Source organism: Ambystoma mexicanum, chromosome 3p (genome assembly GCF_040938575.1).
Source record: "Ambystoma mexicanum isolate Mex_15411 chromosome 3p, UKY_AmexF1_1, whole genome shotgun sequence".
NCBI lineage: Eukaryota > Metazoa > Chordata > Amphibia > Caudata > Ambystomatidae > Ambystoma > Ambystoma mexicanum.
Window position 1 is genome coordinate 946,056,296 of NC_090925.1, and position 23,467 is coordinate 946,079,762.

Genomic DNA, 23,467 nt, shown 5'->3' on the forward strand with positions numbered 1-23,467 from the left:
TTTGACTGTTTCTGGCCCTTCCAAGATGGCCACCGTGGTTTTCTTTGTTGTGTAGGCAGGCTGTGCTGAATCAACTCTCCCTGTGCTGCACTCCCATTGGTTGCTGAGTGTTTTCTTCCATCCAATCCGGGACCGGCAGGCTTCAGCCGGCCCTCTCAGCAAAGGCCCACTTCCAAGGCCCCTGTCTGCCCCCGTCCGCTTCCGGAACGCTAATTGGGGTCCCCCCCTGCACCTTAACCACAATGATGCTGCCACCTCACTCCTCTAAGAAATCCGGACTGCCTTGACTTTGCCACCTCCAGAACTATGGGTTAGTTCCTTCCTTATGGACTCACTTTTACTGCCTTTGACTATCACTGTTCTTTCTGCTTGTTGCTCCCATGTGGTCCATCCTGCTGCGCAGTGCTTCCTAAAGCCCTTTGCTAACATCCGATTCCAAGATTGAAAAAGTCAAATCTTGCTGTTTTTGCTTTGTACTAAAAAGTCAAATCTTGCTGTTTTTGCTTTGTACTACAAAGTCAAATCTTGCTGTTTTTGCTTTGTACTACAAAGTCAAATCTTGCTGCCCATTGCAAAATTCTCTGTATTTTGCTTGTATACTGTTTCTGCTCTGTAACTTGCAATCCCAGTGACCTCACCACTCTCTTTTGTCTCACCACTCTCTTTTGTCTTTTGCCTTAGCCCCCCCAGTATCTCCATACTCTCCTTACTTCCACCCCAATGGAGCTTTCTGGTTCTCCTATCTTCTCCAACTGCTTCTCCATTGACTATCCTTCGCTTTTCACCAAGTCTGGTAGGAAGAAGTTCAAAAAGGATATCTTGGCCTCTAATCCTGGTCTTCCTATCGCCGACACCTACTTCAATGCTTCGGCCAGACAGACCCTTACCAACATCCTCTTTGTCGTTCCTTCGCCAGATCTATGGACTCCTCATATGGTCTCTGTGCTCTGCCCCATCTCCTCCTCTCCCATTAATGGTGGCACTCGCTGGGAAGTTCCCATGGCTTGCTTCGACTCCTCTAAAGTCATCATTAACGTCTACCTAAATGGCACTGTCATGGTCCAAGGCCCTCAGGCCAATCTCCTCCTCATTGATAGGTGCTTCCCTCGCCTCATCAATTTCCTTTTATCTCCTGCTGTTCCCTCCTCTCCCCCCTTGGCTACCTTGCCCTCGCTCTCCTCCTCCTCCTCCTCCTCCTCCTCCTCCTCCTCCTCCTCCACAGGACGTACCTCTGACCTGTACCCCTCCCCGGAAGGTCTTTAAGGCTGGCAACCTTCTTCATATTGCCACTCTCAACTCTCGCTCTGCCGTCAAACACTCTGACATCTGCCAACTCCTTAAACTAGACCTTGATGTCCTTGGTCTTACTGAGACATGGTTCACGGCCAGCTCAGTCACAAGCTTTGACACATTCCTCCCTGATGGCTACAAGATCCTCTCAGCACCCAGATCCTCCCGGTCCGGTGGGGGGGGGGGGGGTAGCCCTATCTTTCCTGAGTGGATTCCTGCCTCTATCATTCCCACTCAGACCTACTTCTCTTTTGAATGCCTTGTCTGTAGGCTTTCTCTCTCGCCTATCCATTCTCTTACTGTGGTTACCATCTACCGGCCTCCTGGTCAAATCACCTTATTTCTCTCTGAGTGGGCAGACCTCTCCTCCTCCCTCCTGGCCTCTACCGCTCAACTCCTCCTCCTCCTCCTCGGTGACCTAAATATACATTTAGACTCTCCTTGCTCCTCCTCTGTACTCTTCCGTGACCTCTGCGACTCCTTCTCCCTGTCCAGCCACCCCTATGGCCCGACTGACTCTGCAGGGCACACACTCGAAGTCTTGATCTCCTCTGACCTCCCCCTCTCCATCCCTCTGACCACTCCTCTATCCTGGAGTGATCACTCCCTCCTCTCATCTCATTTCTCCCTCTCTTCGCCCAAAGCCAAGCCTACCCCAACACTGCCACCTACCTTCTCGGACAATCGGCCCATGAAGCGTGTGTCAGTTGAGGCTTTTGCCGCCACTTTCTCTTCCCCCCCCCCTCCACCTTTGGCTGTCTCTCATCCTGATACAGCCCTGGCTCTGCTCTACTCTTCAATTTCTGATACGCTTGATGCTCTTGCCGCTGTCATGAGGATCCGTTTGAAGTCCAAAGCCAAGTGCAATTCCTGGTATGACTCTGACCTAGCTACACTTAAACGTAAGTGTAGGGCAGCTGAGAGGAAATGGAGGACTTCCTGTTCATCCTCTGACAAACTGGCCTGTCGCCTGCTACAAAGGCAATACAGACTCTCTGTCCTCACCAAGAAGAGAGTCCACATTCAAGCTAGTGTCTCTGCGGCATCTAACAACTCACAACTCGGCCGAACTCTTTAAAATCTGCAAGGAGCTGGCCAACCATGCTGCAGTCTCTACCCCTCCTGTTGCCTCCCAGGCTCTTTGCAATGCCCTTGCCTCTCACTTCATTTCAAAAACCCAGGACATCCTGTCCACCGTCTCCACCCACACAACTCTTCCCTCTCCATCTGTGCTTGCTGACCCTCCTTTAGCCATCCTCCAACCATCCTTCTCGTCCTTTCCTCTTTTCACCCCTGACGAGGTTGCTAGACAAGTCCGATCTATGAAAGCCTCTTCAAAACTGGTTCATCCATGTTCCTCTAAAACCATCAAGGACCACATTGACACCCTCGCTCCGGCCCGTTCTGATTTTTGCAACCACTCCTTTGCCTCTGGATCCTTCCCCTCCCCTCTGAAGCACTCCTTTGTGCATCCTCTTCTCAAGAAACCCACAGCTGATCCTTCTTGTCCAGCTAACTATCGCCCAATTTCCATTAATCCCTTTCTTGGCAAACTCCTGGAAAAGTTGGCCATCTCTCAGCTTAACCTTCATTCAAATTCGGTTGGCTGTCTCCATGACCGCCAGTCTGGCTTCAGAGCTGCCAGAAGCACGGAAACTGCTCTCCTAAACATCCGTGAAGATCTGCACACCAACCTTGACTCTAACATTCCATCTGTCCTCATCCTCCTCGATCTCTCTTCTGCCTTCGACACGGTCAACCATACCATCCTGCTCAACCGCCTCCGGGAAAACCTGGGTATCACTGATCAGGCTCTGGCCTGGCTGACCTCTTTCCTCTCAGATTGACCCTCCCAAGTCCAACTTGGGTCCTTCCTTTCATCTATCTTCCTCTCTACCTGTGGTGTTCCCCAGGGGTCTAACCTTTCGCCCTGGCTTTTCAACCAATACCTGGCAACTCTCGCCCACTGCATTGCCATTTTCTGCTCAAATTTCCAGTGCTACGCTGACGCCACTCAACTCATTTTCAAGCTGCCCTCTGCCACCTTCTCTCCCTCTCTCATCTCTGATTGCCTAACTGCCATTCAAGACTGGTGTGCCACCAATGATCTTTGACTGAATGCCAGCAAGACGGAGATCATCCTCATCGGCACACCTTCACCATCATTTCCCCTCACTCTCTGGCCAGCCTCCCTTGGCCCTCCTCCTACCCCCACCTGTGAGGCTAAGAACCTCGGGGTCATCTTTGACTCCACCCTTTCCTTCTCCGCCCACATCTCTGAGGTCTCTAAAAAGTCAAATTTCCGACTGTACCTCCTCAGAGGTACTCTGCCTTTTCTTTCCTTCCCCCAGAAGCTCATGGTATCTCAAGCTCTGGTTCTCTCTAGCTTGGACTATTGTAACAGCCTCTTTCTAAATCTACCTGCCTCTACTCTCTGCCCTCTGCAACTAATCCAGAACAGGACTGCAAGACTTGTCCTTGGCCTCAAGCCCTGGGATCGCATCTCTCCAGCTCTGAAATCTCTCCACTGGCTCCCAGTGCATGCAAGGATTAAATTCAAAACCCTCTGCATTGTCCACAAGGCTTTCTGGGGCCTGGGTCCAAAATACATTCAGCTATCCCTCTGCAAATACCTCCCCTCTCGAGCTCTTCGCTCCTCTACCTCCAACTCACTCAGGGTCAGTCGTTTTTCTAAGAAACGAGCTGGGGGCAGATCTCGGTCTTCGGCTGGGGCCTTCCTCTGAAACAACCTCCCTGCCACTCTTGAGGAGAACCATCTCTGGTTCCGGAAGCACCTCTAGACCTTCCTCTTAACTTCTGCCTTTGCTCCCCTTCTCCCCTGCTGATCTGTTCTCTCTTGGCACTGTGCACCTGGCCACCCTCTGTCTTTTGGACCCAGGTACCTGCTCATCCTGCCACCCTCCCGCACTGCCTTCGGGCCACCCCTTGCACTGGGGTCTGTATCTGTACCCATACAGCCCCCCCCCCTTTTCTTCCTGCACTTATCAGACCTACCCTGTCTGCTGCCTTAAACCTTGCACCTACAAATTGCTGGCTGCATTACCACTGTTTGTTGCCCTTATTATTTATTGTTATTTATCTGTTTCTCCTCTGCTTCGCACTTTCCACCTATCCCCCCTTCCATGCACTTTTCCCCTCCCCCCTCTCCCATGCACTTGCGCGTTCTCAATGTCCTGGGCCTAGTAAGATCGCTGTTTTGTTCTCCCCTGTTCCCCTCCCTTGTCTTGTCGCGCTCTGAAAAACTTGTAAGCGTGCAATAGAAATAAAATATCAATCAATCAATCCTCCTTTGCAGCCTAGTGCATACCAAGATGCTAGGATTTGCTCTTTTACCTTAACTGCAATTCTGTCCGAGTTTAAACAGACAGAGGGGTGTTTAGGGAAAAGGGTCACCCTGGTTTCAGGAGACCCCGGGTCACAGGGTTTGAGGTAAAGACAAATTGGGATTCCCTGAGTCGGGAGTCTCGTGAGTATTGGATTCGGAAAGTGGAGCCACAACACACTCCCTCTAAAAACTTCACAATACTGGAGGTGGTTAATTTCACACAACACTCCCACCTCTGGCTACTTCGAGAACATGTCAACTATCACAACTACATAGCTGTAGCTCGCACCTGACAAGCTCAAAGGCCTCAACAAATCAATATCACCTCCAACAGAACACGCAGAACTTCTGCAAAAATCATGGACGGAACACAAGTCTTCAAAAACCTATCACTACCAATGCAACTCACACACCCCTCAACTATCTGCTCAATCTCTGCATCCATGTGAGGCCACCAAAAATCAGCCCTTATTGCAGATTACGTTCTTGAAACCCCCATGTGACCCTTGTGCCCTAGTTCAAGCACATAGGTTCTCATTGCTTCTGGAACCAACAAACAATTGATCACCTCTGTGTTTAATACAACACCCATTTTACCCATTAGGCTTCGGCCTCTCACTATACAGGACTCTCTAATCTAGCCATGTTTAGTATTGTAATTCTTTGGTCACCCATGTCTCATAATGTATCATAATGCCTTCTCTTTGCCTTTTTGTATTTCCTTCTTGTATGCGCGGATTTGTTTCTGGAACAGTATTATTGTTTTTGTCTGGGTTGTATTCTTTCCTCCATTCCAGTTCCATCTTCTTGTTGTCCCTTTTCATGGTGCTTAGTACTGGGGTGAACCCTTTTGCCATTGCTCTTTTTTGTTTTGTTGATGGGGTGAATGATTTTTCCGGGGCGATTTTATCAATTGTATCGGCAAATCATTTGTGTAGTAGCTCCACTTTCCCGTCTAGGTCAGCCAGCTCTAGTTCTATAGTTGAGTGTTTGGTCATCTCCAGTTGTTAGAATAGGTTGCTTGCTTTGACGCTTTTCCAGTTTCTTTTTGTGGTGGTTGTGAGTTTGGGGGGGGTTGGATGCAAACTGGAGTTGGTAGTCTGATCACAAATGGGATGATGAGATGGTCGCTCCACATTATTTGTATCGGTGGTGCCGTGGTGATAAGTTTTTTTTCTTGGCGAAGATTGCGTCGAGGTTGTCCTGCCGAGTGTGTTACCCCTTTGACCAGCTGTTGTAGTTTTGTGGTTGTAAATTGTTGAATCAGTGAGTTTTGGGAGTTGGTGTGATTTTCTTCAAACCAGATGTTGAAAGTCCCCCAGGATGATTAGATGTCCGTGCTTGATGGCTATGTTCGTGATGGCTGCTATGAAGTTATCAACAAAGGTTGCATCGTATGTCGGTGGTCTGTACACCAGGATGAATGTGATGTTGGATTTTGGGTTTGCTGATCAAATGGGTGCAGTGCTAACTTTGTTTAGCACTGCACCCATTTGATCTGTCAGGCATAAGCGTCTCTCACACTATACGAACACTCAAATCTGGTGGTGCCCTACTTCAAATTGCATTGTTGATTGTAGGCCTCTGTCCCACTATACAGGACGCTCATATGTGACTGACAAATTCACTCCTAGAGAGCATTACTGTAGAGTGCGACAGAAATCACTGGCTGATTACTGGGGAGTGACACTGTGATTAAGGGCTCACACCTCATAAGAGGACACAGTGATTCTTAGTTACGCCCACTAGGACAATTCTGTAGTTAGTAGCTATCCTTCTTAACCCCACATAGCTAGCTCACCGTAGTGAACCTCATCCAACGAGACAGACGGACAGCCACTGATAACACAACTCTCAAGCTAAAAATGCTGCACAAATGACCTATCCCATGGGAAAGGAAAAGAAAGAAACACACCAGAACAGCAACAAAGACTCAAAACTGCAGAACACACTCCAACAGACAGGAACGAAAACCGAACCAACGCTGAGAGAAGAGACAAATCCCTCTACTTAACGCCATACCTCACAAACAACCGGTCACCAGAACGAACCAACCCAACGCTAGAATCAGCAACAGCAGACAACCAAACACAACCACGCCCAAGGACGGACAACACTAGAAACAACAAAACCATAAAATCGATGCAATAACACCTTACATCACCAAAACAAGAGGAACTTCCACTCGACACCCACAATTCTTGGAACAACCTGATGAAAACAAAAACCAAAGACAGAAGCTAGATGAACTTTGATGACGCAGATGCACCTGTACCAACACCTCAACTAGAGATTGACCAGAAAGGAAAACACCGATCAGAAGACGACCCCAACAATAAAGCCCAAACTAAACCTCCAAACTCCACTGCAATCCAATAAACGCAAGATCCATGTCAAAACACTCCAAGATCTTTGACCTGCTTGATGACAATGGCATTGACATCCTATTCATCACAGAAACATGGCTGGACGACAACTACAAAATCACACTCCAAAGCTGCTTCCCAAACAACTTCAAATGCCTTCAAGTTAACAGAAAAAATAAAACAGAAAAAATAAAAAAGGAAGCATTGCAATAGCATTCAAAGGACACCTGAAAATACAGGGAAACCTCTCATCAACTGTGAAACAAAGGTCATACACCTATCAGCAAACCCAAAAACCAACATCACATTCATCCTGGTGTACAGACCACCGACATACGATGCAACCTTTGTTGATAACTTCATAGCAGCCATCAAGAACATAGCCATCAAGCACGGACATCTAATCATCCTGGGGGGCTTTCAACATCTGGTTTGAAGAAAATCACACCAACTTCCAAAACTCACTGATTCAACAATTTACAACCACAAAACTACGACAGCTGGTCAAAGGGGCAACACACTCGGCAGGACACACCCTCGATGCAATCTTCGCCAAGAAAAAAAACTTATCACCACGGCACCACTGATACAAATAATGTGGAGCGACCATCTCATCATCCCATTTGTGATCAGACTACCAACTCCAGTTTGCATCCAACCCCCCCAAACTCACAACCACCACAAAAAGAAACTGGAAAAGCGTCAAAGCAAGCAACCTATTCTAACAACTGGAGATGACCAAACTCTCAACTATAGAACTAGAGCTGGCTGACCTAGACGGGAAAGTGGAGCTACTACACAAATGATTTGCCGATACAATTGATAAGATCGCCCCGGAAAAATCATTCACCCCATCAACAAAACAAAAAAGAGCAATGGCAAAAGGGTTCACCCCACTACTAAGCACCATGAAAAGGACAACAAGAAGATGGAACTGGAATGGAGGAAAGAATACAACCCAGACAAAAACAATAATACTGTTCCAGAAACAAATCCGCGCATACAAGAAGGAAATACAAAAAGGCAAAGAGAAGGCATTATGATGACAGAATCACCAATGCCACCAAAAACACAAAAAGAAATGTTTAACCTCATTAAAGAAATGAGAATCCCACCAGGCTGCAACAACACCCCAACCCCCTCTGAGAAACTTTGCAACAACCTGCCAGACCACTTCAAGGTCAAAATCAACGACATCCAACAAATCATACAAAACAGACCAACCAACCACAACATTCAACCAACCGGATCCAACACAGAGCCACAGCACAAACTCCAAAACTTCCCTGAAATATCAGCAAAGGCATTTGTCTCGTTGGTAAAACACAGCAAGAAAGCAGGATCACCCATGGATCCCTGCCCCCCTGACAAAATCAATCCTTGCACAAGGAACACCATCAGAATATTACAGCAAACTCCTAAATCCCTCAATAGCAACAGGAACTGTACCAAGAGCATTGAAATCAGCATATATCAAGCCGCTTTTAAAAAACACAAGTAGCGACTTAGAAGACGTCGCCAACTACATGCCTATTTCAAACATTCCCTACCCAGCAAAACTCCTTGAAACCTACGTATACAAACTAACCCAAGAACACATAGAAAAACACCACCTGCAATACGAAGCACAAGTAGGTTTCAGACCCGCAAGAGTAACAGAAACAGCACTACTATCCATCTGGGACGACCTAAAAACGAACGCGGACTCCAACACAACCTCAACCCTGATTCTGCTCGACCTCTCCGCAGCCTTCGACACAGTTAGCCATGGCACCCTAACCAAAAACTAGAAGACAGATGTAACGGACACGGCACTGCTCTGGATTCAATCATTCCTAGCAGACAGAACAGAAACCATATGGATAAAACCCTTCAAATCCACCCCACGTGTTAACGACACGAGTACCGCAAGGGTCCTCACTATCACCACTGTACTTCAACATCTACCAGACTCCGGTAATAAGAATCTTCAAAAAATACATTACATGCTACAATTAAGCAGATAACACTCAAATCATCTACAAAATAGAAGACACTCAAGCCGAGCACTCAACCCTAATCAAGTGTCTTAAAGAAGTCCTTAACTGGATGAATGCCAACAACTTGAAAATCAACCCAGGAAAGACAGAAATCATGATTATATCCAAAAACCAAGATAACACCTACATTCAATGGCCAACGGAAATGGGAACCGCACCAACACCATCTAAGGTAGTAAAAAATCTGGGAGTCCTGATGGACAACACCCTAACCTTAGAACTACAAATCAATGCAATCAAGGAATGCTTCTTCCTCCTCCACTTGGCAAAAAGAATCCTACCTTTCCTCTCCTTCTCCCACAAAACTCACAATCGTCACCCTCATTATGTCAAAAATCGACTATGCAAACAGCCTCTTTCTTGGGATACCGGAATACCTCCTGAAGAAACTACAAAGGATCCCAAATACAGCAGCCAGACTGCTCCTCAAACTATCCAGGAGAGACCACATCACCCAGCCCTAAAAACACTGCACTGGCTCCCAGTCAAACATCACGTTACATTCAAAACAATGTGCATAACACATAGGGCAATCAGCGGACAAGGAGCTGAACTCCTACAAAAGTAATTAACAATCTACAAGCCAGCGAGACTCCACAGATAAAGCAACGAAACCCGCCTGGAACAAAAACCATACCTTAAGAAAAAAACTTGGGGGCTCTTCCTTTGCCCACTTAGCCGCAAAAACCTGGAACAACATCCCGAAAGAAATAACACCAAAGACCATCTACAATTCAGAAAATTACTAAAAATCTAGCTCTTCAACACCACAGATTCAAACTGAAAAATGGAAACCACCGAACGGGGAACACAAAGAAAAGGATTACTAAATTTAGGATGACACTCACAACAGGCGGAACCGACCAGAGAAACTCTTACTATAACAAGAGAAGTCGAATAGGAAACAAGCGACACCCATGAGGACAGAAATCAGCATCCCTAGCCAACTCCAGCCAACAACCTCACCCGCCCCATAATTGCTACCAGGGATCATACCTGTGTAGAGTTTTGTGAATGTTAGCACTTGCCACACTTGAACTAAGTTGTGGACATTGGCATGGGCACTGACCGCATGAGTTGTGAATGAAGGCAGGTGCCGCCCCTGGACGTAATTGCAAGCATTGGTATGTGCCACGTTTCGAAGGGACTGGCAGCGATAGCCTGCATAAACAACTGAATAAGATGATGAATGCCAACCACCCGCTACATATGGATGGAGGAGCCTTGGCTAGTCCATGCCGCACACCGACTGGATTGGGAATGCTCTCTGGGCCAGATTTGAAGGTACGCACAAAAGCCTGCCTGCCCTAGATACAGACAGGTGTCACGTAGGTGGCCGTGGCCGAGCTTGGGTAAGGCAATGAATGGGAGTGCATTTTTATTTTATTAGGGTTTATATAGCGCTTTACTCCAAAGCGCTTCACACAAGGACAAAAAAGAATGCATAACAAGCATTAACAACAATGAACCAAGTATCGGAAAACAGTCATTAAAACAATTTACATGAACAATATGGTATTACAGGACTGGAAAGGGGTCGTGGTGGGAGAGGTAGTCAAACTGTAGGAAGGTATATGGGACCATCGTGAAAGAGCTAGCACAGGTGTTATGATGGTGATTGGAGGGGGTAAGATTTGAGAGATGTGCAGAAGGAGGAATAGGAGGAGATGGAATGGAGGGGGAGATGGTTCCAGTGGAAAGGGGCAAGAAGTTGAAAATATCTGAGGCGGGATGGGGCACAGGGCAGGAGAGGTGAGAAGGAAGAGATCAGCAGAACTAAGTGGACGGGGGGGGGGGGAAGAGTATAGAAAGTGAGGAGAGTGGAAAGGTAATGAGGGGCGAGACCATAGAGGGATTTAAAGACAAGGCAGAGGAAGTTGAATTTGAGATGGGAGTGAAAGGAGAGCCAGCTTAGAGAGGCAAGCGAAGAGGCGATGTGATCGTGGGGAGAGAGGAGACAGAGCAAGCGGATAGCGGAGTGGTAGATGGATTTAAGAGGGGATAGGTGAATGGAGAGGAGACCGAAGAAAAGAGGAGCAGTACAAGAGTCTAGAGAAGATGAGGGAGGAAATGATGAGTTTAGTAGCATGGGAAGTAAGAAAGGGACGGATTTTGCGAATGTTAGAGGTGGAAGCAGCAAGAGCGAGCAGTGAGGGAAATGTGGTGGGAGAGGGAGATGTTGGATGCCAAGTGTGAAAGAGACGAAGTATCGGATGGCCCAGATCAGGACGAAGACACAGATGCTCGCGCACCCCACCTGGAGAGAATACGGAAATTCAGCACCTCACTTCCGGACAGCAATGTCAATTAACCAATCCACTAACAAATTTCACCCCTCTACATACACCTCTCAAACTTTAACCAAACACAACCACACGCCTAAAACACAACAATCCGCACAAACTTCACTACACTGCAACAACAAAACAAACCACACAGACTTGCACAACAGCACACGACGACTACCGACCGTAAAACACCCCAAGCCCAGCCAACTGACCCACCAGGCTGAGGCCACAGCACATCACTGCTCTCTTGCACTTTTCTAGCTTATTCCCACTAACTCACCCCCACCCCTTTCCCTTTTTTGCGAGTCGCCAGGGGACCACTCCGGTGGTGATAGTGCGCATTAAAAAATATCCTTTAACATTAACCTCTGTATACCACATTCCCCTGAACAGAAAGTGAGTCTTTGATTCGCTTAAACTCTTCCATCACCGACAGGTCACAGCCAGACACGTCACCTCCCCACCAACGTTACAAGACATTGAGTTTGACCGCTTGATACACGTCGTCCTCCTCACAAGCCCTCAACCACTCATCTTCTGCCAAAGCGTCCACGCTAAAAACGTCTGTCCTTTCTCTCCTCACACGGGTCATCCTTCAGCACCCCGTTCTCTCCCAACTGGAATGATTAAAGCATCATCAACAGTGTTGCTCCTTCCTTCAATATGCTCAACAATGAAATTCAATCCCTGAACTCATGTCACCCACTTCATGATCTGCCAATGCACACCATCAATCCCACCTCTGTTGAAGATATTGACCAAAGGTTTATGCTACATCTTAACTACAAAACTCCTCCCATACAAATACACTTTGAACCTCGATGACCCAGATTACAGCCAACGCCTCTTGTTCAATCACCAAATACCTCCTCTGTACATCCTGCAAAGCCTTTGAGGCAAAGGCTACTGTAGATACGTAACCATTACCATCCTCTTGCAGCAACACTGCACCCAATCCACAGTCACTGGCATCAGAGTGCAAAATGGCCTTAAGCCCCTCCTTGAACCCTTTCATTATGGGCACATGCATAATACTCTCCTTCACATCTCGGAATACCTCATCACACTTGGCAGACCAAAGAAATGTCATCCTTTTCCTTGCAAGTTTCCTCAACTCATTGGTACTACTCGCCAGGCCTCTAATAAACTTGGCATAGTACTAGACAATTCCCAAGAAGGAGGTTACCTCCGACATGGATTTGAGAGTCGGCAAATCTGAAATTCCTTCCACAGCACTGGACTTTGGGTGTCACATCCTCTCCTGTCAACTTACTGCAACACTTGTGTAAAGGAGCGTTATAAATGCCATATCATACCCCCAAGATACTCGGCCTCTTTTTCCTGAAACCACATTTCTCCAAAGTTAAATTGAGTCCTGCCTCACTCAACTTCTCCAAAACACTATGCAACCTCCTATCGTGACTCACCAAATCCTGACCACATATCAAGATGTTGTCCTGGTAAAACTTCACTCCTCACAAACCACCAAGTAAGACATGCATAACTCTCTGAACTCACTCGCGGCGGACACCAAGCCAAATAGCATCCGAACACACCTGAACATCCCAAAGTGGGTAATGAACATTGCGAGATCACACAAGTCTGTATATTGTTGTATTTGGTGGTAAGTGTACTTCAAATCAAGCAGAGAAAAACATTGGCACCAGTCAGATCAGATATAACCTCATCTATCTTGGGCAATGGAAACTTTTCTGCAATCACACATCTGTTGAGTCCTCTAAGATCACTGCACAACCTAACAGGTATTGGGATCAAGTTTGATTCCTAGGGCAGCTTGACTGCTCCAAGAGTAAATCTCCACCTACGCTAGTTACATATACGTTCCCATCAGCCAACATTCCTTGGAAATCCAGAACTGCTTGCATTTGCCCAATTATGTGAATGGGGTTCTCCCCATAAGCATTCGCTTTGACAGATGCTTCCTTGAGCACATTTCTGAAAAACCTTCTCCCATGTCTACCTATGAGGTTGTAGTCAGCCCCACTGTCAACCAATACAAGAATATCTTTCCCATTAACCTTAAACAATGACCTTGGCTTCTCCAATTTCACTCCAGTAACTGCATTTATCACCTGAATGACTTGCACTCCGCCTACAGCTTCATTATCTGAATTGGCCACATCACCCTCATTTTCATGCACACTCCCCCCCCCCCCCCCCCCCGCAGTGGACACTATCCTTTGGACATAATCTTCACAAACACTGCTCCTCCGAAACCCAGACTATTCTTTCCTCCCTTTGAAATGTCTGGGCTTCCTAGTATCAGCAACTCTCGAGTAACAGCTTCTTGTTCCTCTGTCTGCCACTCCTCCCTGCAGAAACAGTACTGACCCCAGCAGGATTCTTTTCATGGCTGACTCTCTCAGTCACTGCACTAAGCTGTTTGATGTACTGGGCTGTATTGACTGCTCTACCTACTTGGCAATCTCAATCTTCCTGTCTAAGTTAGGATCTAATTCTTTCCATAACTCCTCCCTAATGCGATGATCCGTACATTTAATCATTAATTGATGAAATATTTTCATTGTGGCAGTGTCCAAAATATTTTATTTTATATTTTATTCCAAGGAATAAATAAATCCCACGAAGTGCAGTGACGAAGTCCTCGATCGTCTCTCCATTCTTTTGTTCTCTTGTCCCAACGTGATACCTGGCTAGGTTCTTGTTATCTTTGACCTTGTAATGCTTGTCAAGTTTAGCAATGCTTATGTCAAAGTTGTTCCATGTGTAAGGGAGAATTCTCCAGAATGGCTAATTTCCCTTTCCTACTGAGTTCCTCAGCAGATTTGCTGGATTTCTAGGATTATTTGTTTCACCTGCTAAGAGTCTGAGCCTTTTTTTCCCACTGCGTGCTTTACATTTTTGTGTTCATAGATTGTGGAGCCTCACCTACTCCATAGGCATCATCTTTTTACCGTGTATCACACAGCACCTTTAGTGCAGTGACACAGGGTTGTCTTTTTCAGACTTTTGTGGTTGTGTGAATGGGGGAAAACTGCATAAAATGCAGGTCTCTGGGACTTGTAAGGCAGAGTTGCCACTGGATCGAGAGAACCGAAGAGAAGCTGAAGGAATAGGACTACTGCACTACTGAACCTCCTGGTGAAGCTCTGCTGCGGGTCAGAATCTCCTACACTTCGACGACAGAGAAGATCTGCAAGGAATCTTCTTCCCATGCGCTGGTGGGACCAACCAGTTCGCCAAACATCAAGCAAGGCCTCCCTCCCCTGGTCGAATTTGCTGTACATTGCTGCAGGAGGACCAGACCCCGTTTGGGTTTTAAGGAGCGCACCTTTTCTTTGTTGCTTTGCTCTGCTGCTGGTTTCTTCCCTGGGCAGTGCAGGACCCTCCAGTCTTCCTCCTCCTTGTCAGTCCGACAGTCGCTTCAGGAACCAATAGCCTGCAAGACCTGCCAGGAACTTCTGCCTCAGCTACAGCATTCTTATTCTACTAAGGTACTATTCAAATATGGTAGTTCGTTCTGCCCGACCTCGGTGAAAGTGTTTGAAATCTTTCGCTAATCCGAGAGCTTGTCCTTCTCTACTCTTTTAAGTAACTTTTCTTCCGATCAACTTTGTTTCAAACTCTTGGCAAAGACTTAACTGCAAACTTCTCTGAACTGTGTGATCCTCTGCAAAGATTCTGAACCATTAACATTGGCCCAGGCCTATTGATCTGAAGCCTAGTCTTAGAAAGCCTTTTCTAGATTGCCCTGCCTACTTACTTGTTGGTGCTGCTTGATTTTAAATAACCTTGCCTTTCCCTCCCTTTTTAAACTGCTGGAGTGTCATTTTGCTCACATTTCATTTTGAGCTTAACTTGTCAAGAATTCATTGGGTGGTGTGTAGTGTATTAAGATTGTGATTTTCTGCTGCTTTATATTAGTCAACTGTTTTACAAATGATGGTGTACATAAATGAATATTCTTTTACTCAGAAACCTTAAGTCAGTGTTCGTTTGAACCATAGTAATTGTGGTCCTTTGTTTAACTTCTGATACTGCTCACTTTACTCTTGAGATAGGTCTGGCTGCTCAGCCATCGCTACCACTTCACTGTGTAGTACAGGCTTGTACCAAAGGTGAATTTGCACTGTCACTTGTAGTCTTAATTGTGTGTGGTGTTCCCAAAGGGTACTGCATATGATTCTGCCTAATACCATGATGTAACATCAGGTGGTTGCGTGGGCTCAGGAAGCCTCTTGAAGACACCTTATCCACGCTACCTAAACAATGGTAAAGGAGGACATCCTTTCTCTCTATAGAATAAAAATCGGCCCATAGACTGCTAATACAAATTTCAAGAAGACCTCTTTCCACTCTCTCCACTTGATGAGAAGTTCTCCAAGCTGTACGAGAAAAAACACAGGCGCAGATATACTGGCCATGATAACCTTAAACTTGTGTTCCACAATAGTAAATCAATCTCCCACGTTATTGGTTTTAAATTACTTCTTTCATGCACTTTCATTCAATTCTTTCAGATTCCTCTTGGGAAAGACTGATGCTGCAAATGGTTCCACAATATGAAGTTGCTTCCAGAAAGTCTAGCACAGAGAGCGGCAACTCTCTGCTCTCATCTCCGGGTCATTTGCTTTGCTTGGGATGGATGATGAGTTGCCTTGGTAGCCCATAGTCACCAAGATGGCCCGTGCATGTAGTGTGATGCCCAAAGGTCTTTTTCTCTTAAGCTGACCTCTAGCCCAAACCATATTGGGGCCTCCCGATCTTGATTCTCCCAGCAGGACGATACAAGGGTGCGGCACAGTGATACGGCAATCCTCGCAGCGCTGCGCACCTCACCTGGGGGAAGGGGAGCGGTGTGAGGCAGTACTTGCCTCTCTGCCAACTGGAATAGTGTTTTCCTTGGCGTAACCACCCTCCATAAGGATCTCCATCATACCTGAAAGATGCGAGAGCTTCCTCGTTTGTGGAACCAGCCATACCTCACTCCGACTGGTCTGGCACTTCAGAAATATTTGGATCCCATGTGTGCTTGTCAAGGCGGTTGCACAAGCAGATAGTCACTGTTCTCCTGCTCCGCTGCAGCCACAGAGAACAGCCTTGTCACCAGTGAACTGATTTACATCACGTCAGTTGAATCTCTGCAAGCAAATTCTTTATTCACTAAGGTGATGTTTGGGTATGGCTGTAGCCACCTCCTTAAAAATATATTTCAAACTGCTACTAAAAGGATTTTTGCAGTAAACATAAATCGAGAACCTTATGAGATTCCAACTTCTAACAACATGACACGACACAGGAGAACCGTGTAGGAGAAAGGAGCTGTAAGACCCAAGGCAACACATTAAGAAGAATGTAAGCAATAAGTCACAACACAAAATGTAAAAGACAATGATCATATGGGCATCTCAAACTCCAATCTTTCCTCCTGATCCAAATAATTAGCAAGCATCAAGCAGGCAAACACCAACAGAAAAAGAGTAATGGTAGGCGTTAAACACTTATGAATATGCAAATGTACTAGTTTCATCATTAAACAGCTTTGTTTTTTTATCTACTCCCAGAAGGAATAGGCAGCAGCTACTACAATCAGAGGTTTGGCTCTATATATTGTGGACCAAAATGGATCTATACTATATCCCACTAATGGTGTAAAAAAAGTAATGTACGCACTTTCGTAGCAATCGCTCAAAGCCCTATAACCGGTTAAAACATACCTGCTGGTTTCTACCTGGGTCTCACAGAAGCAGCAAGATTCTTGCACCCAGGCCCCAGTGTATTCACGTACATAATATGAAGCCCTGTTTTATGTAATCAGTATAGCGTCTGCGCGGAGATAGGAAATCCGAAGTCTGCACTCTATCCCATAAAGATTTTCTTTTTAACTACTGCAGGTCAAGGCCATGGGAGTCCATGTCTTTAAAGTGTATACCTATTTCATCCAGGTGTTCCAATGCGAAAAAGACAGCATTGCCTGAACGATGGGCACTGTGCGCTTTAAATGACAAAAGCAATGTTTTCTTAGGGGTAACTGTACCTGCCATATAGATTTTCAGCATAAATTTGCAGACACTCATCTTCCTTAATGTAAGCAGAGATGGCACACCCAGCTCCAATCGTAGCACCGCCACTGGTACCGTTATGGGAAGGTCAAAGAAAGATCTTAAAATCTTTCCTTCAATGGTTTTCAACCATTTTGCAGATATGTCAGGGACCATTTCAAGAACATAAAAGACGCTGAATCACCCATTTCTTTTTTATAGACCTCAAGGAGCCCTAGATTGAGGCCCTGCCTTCTCTGCTGATTAAGTTTTGAATAGCCTGCCACTTGCGTGTGACCTTGGACGAGACGAATACATATAGGTGTCAACCATGTCTAGCTTAATACCATCCAGATACCAACCATAATGAAGTTTTTTTTACCCTTTTTTTGTATTTGCAGAATCTTGGTATTAGATTGGTTTACCTGCAATTGGTTCCGTTTTGCATAACACATTAGGGCTTTAAGTAAGCGCTGAAGACCCGTATAGTTCTGTCCAGAATGACTATAATCAGCGTACCCAACACAAGCGGTTGCTAGGCCACCTATTTGCAGAGTAAAGTTGCGGCCCTCCTCCAGTGATCGGCCCATATCTACTACATAGAGTAGAAAGGGGGGCGAGCACACACCCATGCTTAAAATAACTGTTGGTAGTTATCGGGACAGAAAGGGATCGATCGTGTGGTAAACAGACGGCAACCAACAGTAACTTGACATAATGGAGTCGATTATCAATACCTCGCCCACAATAGGTCTCTAAAAACAGTCAAATGTGGCAGTGCAGTCTATGAAGCAAAGATCTAGTGCTCCGTTACCACACTGGGCATCAGCAGCTAATGTCTGGGGTGCCCACATTACTGGTGTCGTGGAGCAGCCCTTCCTAAAGAATAGTTGCTGGGGCTTTGATACTTGCTGGTGCTCGACCCAAGCCTTTTAAGAGTCTCAATAGGATAGTAAAGTAGAGGTTACTGCTGGTGTCGAGCATTGCAAGTAGGCGAGAGTACTGGCCCTTTTTAAAGACTGGTATAAGTATAGAGAATATTCGCTACGCGGGAGAAATCCATTTTAGACTATGTCAAAAAACATTATATGCAGCAGCTTACCTCAAATAATTGGGTCCTTTTTCAGCAGGATGTTTGGGATGCTGTCAGGACCTGGGGCACGAGAGGGCTTAACATTAGATATATCAATGAGAACAGCTTCCTCCATTTCACTTACTAAGTTGCCACTAGCATGTGTCCGAGGATTACAAATAACCTGTTTGATGTTAAGAGTTCCAATAATGTTCTCTCAGATGGGCTGACCATTGCTGTTCTGCTATTCCACAGGAATACTTATGGGCCTGCACTGCAAGATGAGAACAGTACAAATGCCAACATTTCCAAAAATCATTGGATCTGATTAGACTAGATACGATTTTCTAATTAGCAGACGATAGGCAGCTTTTATGTTGGCACAACCAGTACTTAAACACAGTTCTCACAGAACCGATCAGCAGCTTTCGCATAGTGAGGGTGAGCAATTTGCTACGCTTAATTGCAGCAATTTGTCAGAGTAGAGCGATCTTGTTGTATATAGCAACATCAAACAAGGGTACTACTGTTTGATTCAGAGTGTAAACCTGCTTTGCCCTGGAAATAAGGGACCATATTGACTGCAGCAATAGATGTCATTCTTTGCTGCTCACAATAAAGATTGCTGGGCGTCCAAGTCTTTTTCAATGTTGGCTTCCGACCATTTCCCTCAGTGGATACAGTAACTACTCAGTGCAAGGTTGTGTCCAATAGTTGTCTTAATATCAAATCCAGCCGATAAAATGCCAAGGTCGCTGAGCAGAGTTAAAACTATTTCGAATCTCTGCGCCAGTCTACGGAGACTAATAGTAAACATGCAATCCAGGAAAGATGAGCCATTTCCACTTGACCTGGTTATTACTTCAATTAGTGAATTCCCAACAGTGGAACTCGGGGGTTCTGAATTATCTGTTATCATATTTGTCCAAGGACATCACAGTTGAATAAATTCTACTGCATATTCGATAGCCGCGACTGTGCGTTTCCTAGGTAGCTCACCCCCCCCCCTTTTAAACAACCATTCATCCGTAACAGCGAGGATTAAAGTCCTCAGTGACAAGTACTTCACCATTAGGGTGAACAAGCTTCCAGAGACTCAAGTTTAATTTATTTTCCTGCGCAACATGTTTGTCAGTTTGCCATCAGGAGGATCGTAAATATTGATTAACTATGTGGCAACATGTTCAGTTGGTAAGTTATTGACGACAACACCCATACAATAGGGTTGATCACAGTGCATGACAAAGAGGCATTCAGATGGACTTTAGCTCTAATGCAGAGCCCGCCCATTGGGCGGCCCTTGGGGTTCTTGATCACTTATTTAGTGAAGATCTTATAAACATCTAGCATAATACCACTAGTAAGCCATGTCTCTTGCAAGCAGAAACTATCAGCTGAGTTCAATGCTGTAATTCCTGCAGGGTGTGATGTTAACATTATGTAGCCATGCATTTTCCACCATAGACCAGACCACTGTTGGGAGGCTTCTATATTTCAATTCTTTAGACCAACATCCACCGAATACCAAGTAGACCCTTGAATCAGCGGATAACCTTGTGCACTCACAGAGCCAATGTGGACTTGTTATGAAACCCGGCACGGCAAGAGCGCTCTTTTACGGTCCATCGTATATAGAGGAGTGGTAAAGCGTGCTTCACTCGTTGGATCTGCTGTTCTAATCTGGATCTCAAACCCCAAGTTTTGAAACTCCTGCAGAGACTGTAGAAGTTATTCCACTATCACTGATGAAATAAAGGTGACAATTACCCAGTTTGTGTGGCTGTACATAGCAATCAGTTCCACTACCTCAATGTCTCGCTGTGTCAAAATCCTGAGCGCCGGGATTTGACTGAATAGGCACATCAAATTGTCCCAGTTTAAAAAAAATATATATATATTTGTTTTTTAAAAAGGACCATACTCACTGGGTCGCACCTCAACTATCCGTATACCTCTACTTGCAGTGCAATGAGGTTATGGGCATGGATTTCCAATCATGTTATCCGGCTTCAAGGATTTATGCAGCATTTGTCTAGGCTTTTGCTTGCAAACCACTGTAAGCTGCCGTTTTGATCAACTGTGTAATGAATATGACTGCGGTAGTGGTGGTTTCATGCCCCTAAGTTTCAAAGATAGGTTTTCAATCAGAGTCATGTCAAGAACAACTAATACAAGCGCCAAACTGTTTCAGAAGGAAAAAACCAGCACTATCAAAAAAGTTTTCATCTTTCAAGGTTATGTCACTTTGGATAGAAAAACCTTTAAATGGCTGTTACAGTCCTCAATGATACCTAAATAGCGCCTTCATTCCTTTAAATTAAATTATTCATATGCTAATTGTAAAGCGTATTTTTAACATCAAGTATTGGCAGATCTAAAACAGTTAAAGTGTTTCTCATGTACAAAAGAAGCACGCATGTATCCATTAGCCTGAAAAATGGAAAACTATTGAGAACATTTATCTCTAATTTGGTATTCACGTGGTTTTTGGCTTTGGCTAGATGGGGTTCTAGTACTTTTAACACAGTCCCACATAGTTAATTTCTGTTCTGTCAATTTAAAGTAACTACTTAAAGAAAGCGATTGAGAAATGGGGAGGACAACCTCCTTTTTAAAGGCAACATTGAAGCTGATTTGGTACCTACTATATCTGTCTGAATGGGGATCGAATTTGTGTCACCTTGTGATAAGGAAAATTCAATTTCTGGAAATTCATTTGCAGAATACCTTTGTGTACAGAGTACAAGACACGCAAATTACATATTAAGTTAAACGTTGGGCCATTTTAACAATGCGGATGTAACTATGGTGACTTTGCATTTTTAAGCACTTGTTCTGCTCAAAAGGTGCACTTTTCTAGGGAATCTTTAAAATACCTATTCCATAACGCAGCTGAACGGCACAGAGCCCGAGAAGCTCCCTGCCAATAAGGCAGCTAAGTTATGCCAAGCCCATCGTAGCCGCAGAAAGTAAACCCAGTGTCCAGGTCACGAGAGCGCAGTCAGATGGTCACCCCACACCTTGATATAATAAAACAAAGAACAAAAGTCAAGGACAGTATGGTGGCCAACTTGGAATGTGCCCCTCATTCGTAAAGAAGCCTTGGCACAAAAAAGTTCTAAAATAAAAAGTCATCTGTAAAACGGGTAAAACTAAATTTAAAAAAAAACTCTGCTAATGTTTGCTTACTCTGTTTTAAGACTGCCGTCCCCCAACCCACCACACACTAAGCTGCTCAATGTATGCTTCTTTTAAGGGTGTACTTGGTATTACTTCGGACAAATGTAAACTGTTTATTGCACTGTTCTTATTTTACAATGATTTCTGAAGTTACATGAACAAAACTATGCCTTGAATGCTTAGGAAGCTGCAAGTGGATAGCATGGAACATTTACCACACAAGTTCACCATGGAGCAAGCAACCTGGCATAGACATTCTTTACATGTGTAGGAATGGGGCTTACAAATCTACAGAAGCCCCAGTGCAACTATGGAAGCCTTGCACCTGTGAAGGATATGGAAATTAACACTTGCAAACAGAAGCACTATAAAAAAAAACCTAAGGCTGCAAAATCTCATGAATTTCCCCCACTATAGTCTGAACACTACCTTTCATTTTGTACTGCTGTCAATGGTAATACCAGTGCCTGTAATACCACTGATCTTTGATGTAAGGTGCCAATTTACCATCAGCTCTTGGCTGAAGGTAATTCAGGCACACCTCACTGGCAAACTTGTAGTTGGCCGGTACAAACACGTGCCATTATACGTTAATACCGTCACGCTAATTCCACACCGGCCAACTCGTAATGAGCACTATAGTAACCTTGTATCCTGGTCTGCTCAATCTAGGAGCCTGCATGAATGCACAATTCCTTCTAACAAGATACATTTTCTACCTAAATGTATGTTGGAAGAATCACTAAGAATTATATCCAATAAAGGGAAATCGAGAAACAAAAGCTACTTTTATTCCCATTTCTTCAAGGAAGTGTGCAATTTCTAAATTACATTAAATGGGGCCTTCGGGTACGGTTTTAGGAAGACAGAATTTGGTCCAATCATACTGAGGAAGTCCAAGTTGACGTTTTAGTTGTCAAAGTGATTAAAGAAAACTTGTTCACAGTACAAATCTTACCTGACCATCAAAGTCTTGGAAGCTTCGTGCAGAAGTCTGCCAATACAAGAAAAACAGGTTTTAATTCACAGGAAGGAAAAAAACCACTGCCAGGTAACTTAAACAGAAAGCTAAATAAATCACAAATCAGCTCAAAACTGACCGTTGAATAAACCATTCTGAAAGTTAGCGACAAGGCTGCATTACATAAATGGTATATCAATAACAAGTCTGACTGGTAACCGCAATACAATATTTACATAAAATAACTGTTCTAATTCCTAACACCACCCACCCAGATATCAGGATCAAATGTGCAAAGGGCTTGATAATGGAGCAGTAATCATCAATACTCTTTTGCACTTAGTCGTCAAACTACCTTCGAGTTAACCACACCACCCGACAATCCCCAACACTATTATGGGATGTAAAAATGTGTGCAGGAAAAAGGTATAAGGATAGCCCTCAACTCAGAAGATCCATTAGTATCCAGGAATCCATGAACAAGCCCTCCTTAAAAAAGACTGGATTCAGAGTACTGTGACAAGGAAGAGTAAGACAGAGTAAAAAGGGTTCACAGTTAGTAATCAAGGCATTGGTTTTGCGTCACTCTCCCGTATACTAGCAGGTACTGTTGTTCAGGTAAAGAAGACTCATTGGTTCCGGATCTCGGAAAACAAAAAATCATGACTCCTTATTTGAAGCTATTTGAAGTGAACTTCGGGGGAGTTGGGATGAAATCAGGGTTTTTTGGCTGCCACCGTGTGGCTCAGCTTTCGTCCTGCCGTTTTCAGCAGGTTTTTCTTGAAGGCATGAGGTAACCGCTCTTCCAACTGATCCCATAACAGCCTAGTTCCTAGAAGCGGTTTCAGGACCGAGAGATTTTGGGCTGGTCCAGCATTCAAATCCGTTTCAGCATTCGAATC

At 44.9% G+C, this 23,467-nt stretch overlaps 1 protein-coding gene across 5 annotated transcripts in view; it reads right to left on the reverse strand.

Annotated features, from left to right (window-relative positions):
* The window catches only part of NDRG3 (NDRG family member 3), a 1,445,730-nt gene that overhangs the window by 1,232,356 nt on the left and 189,907 nt on the right, over positions 1–23,467 (reverse strand). For all 5 annotated transcript variants that reach the window (XM_069652255.1, XM_069652253.1, XM_069652252.1 and 2 more), the window contains exon 3: positions 22,563–22,598. In XM_069652255.1, coding sequence (XP_069508356.1) covers positions 22,563–22,598 — 36 coding nt within the window. The remainder of the gene's footprint in view (positions 1–22,562; positions 22,599–23,467) is intronic.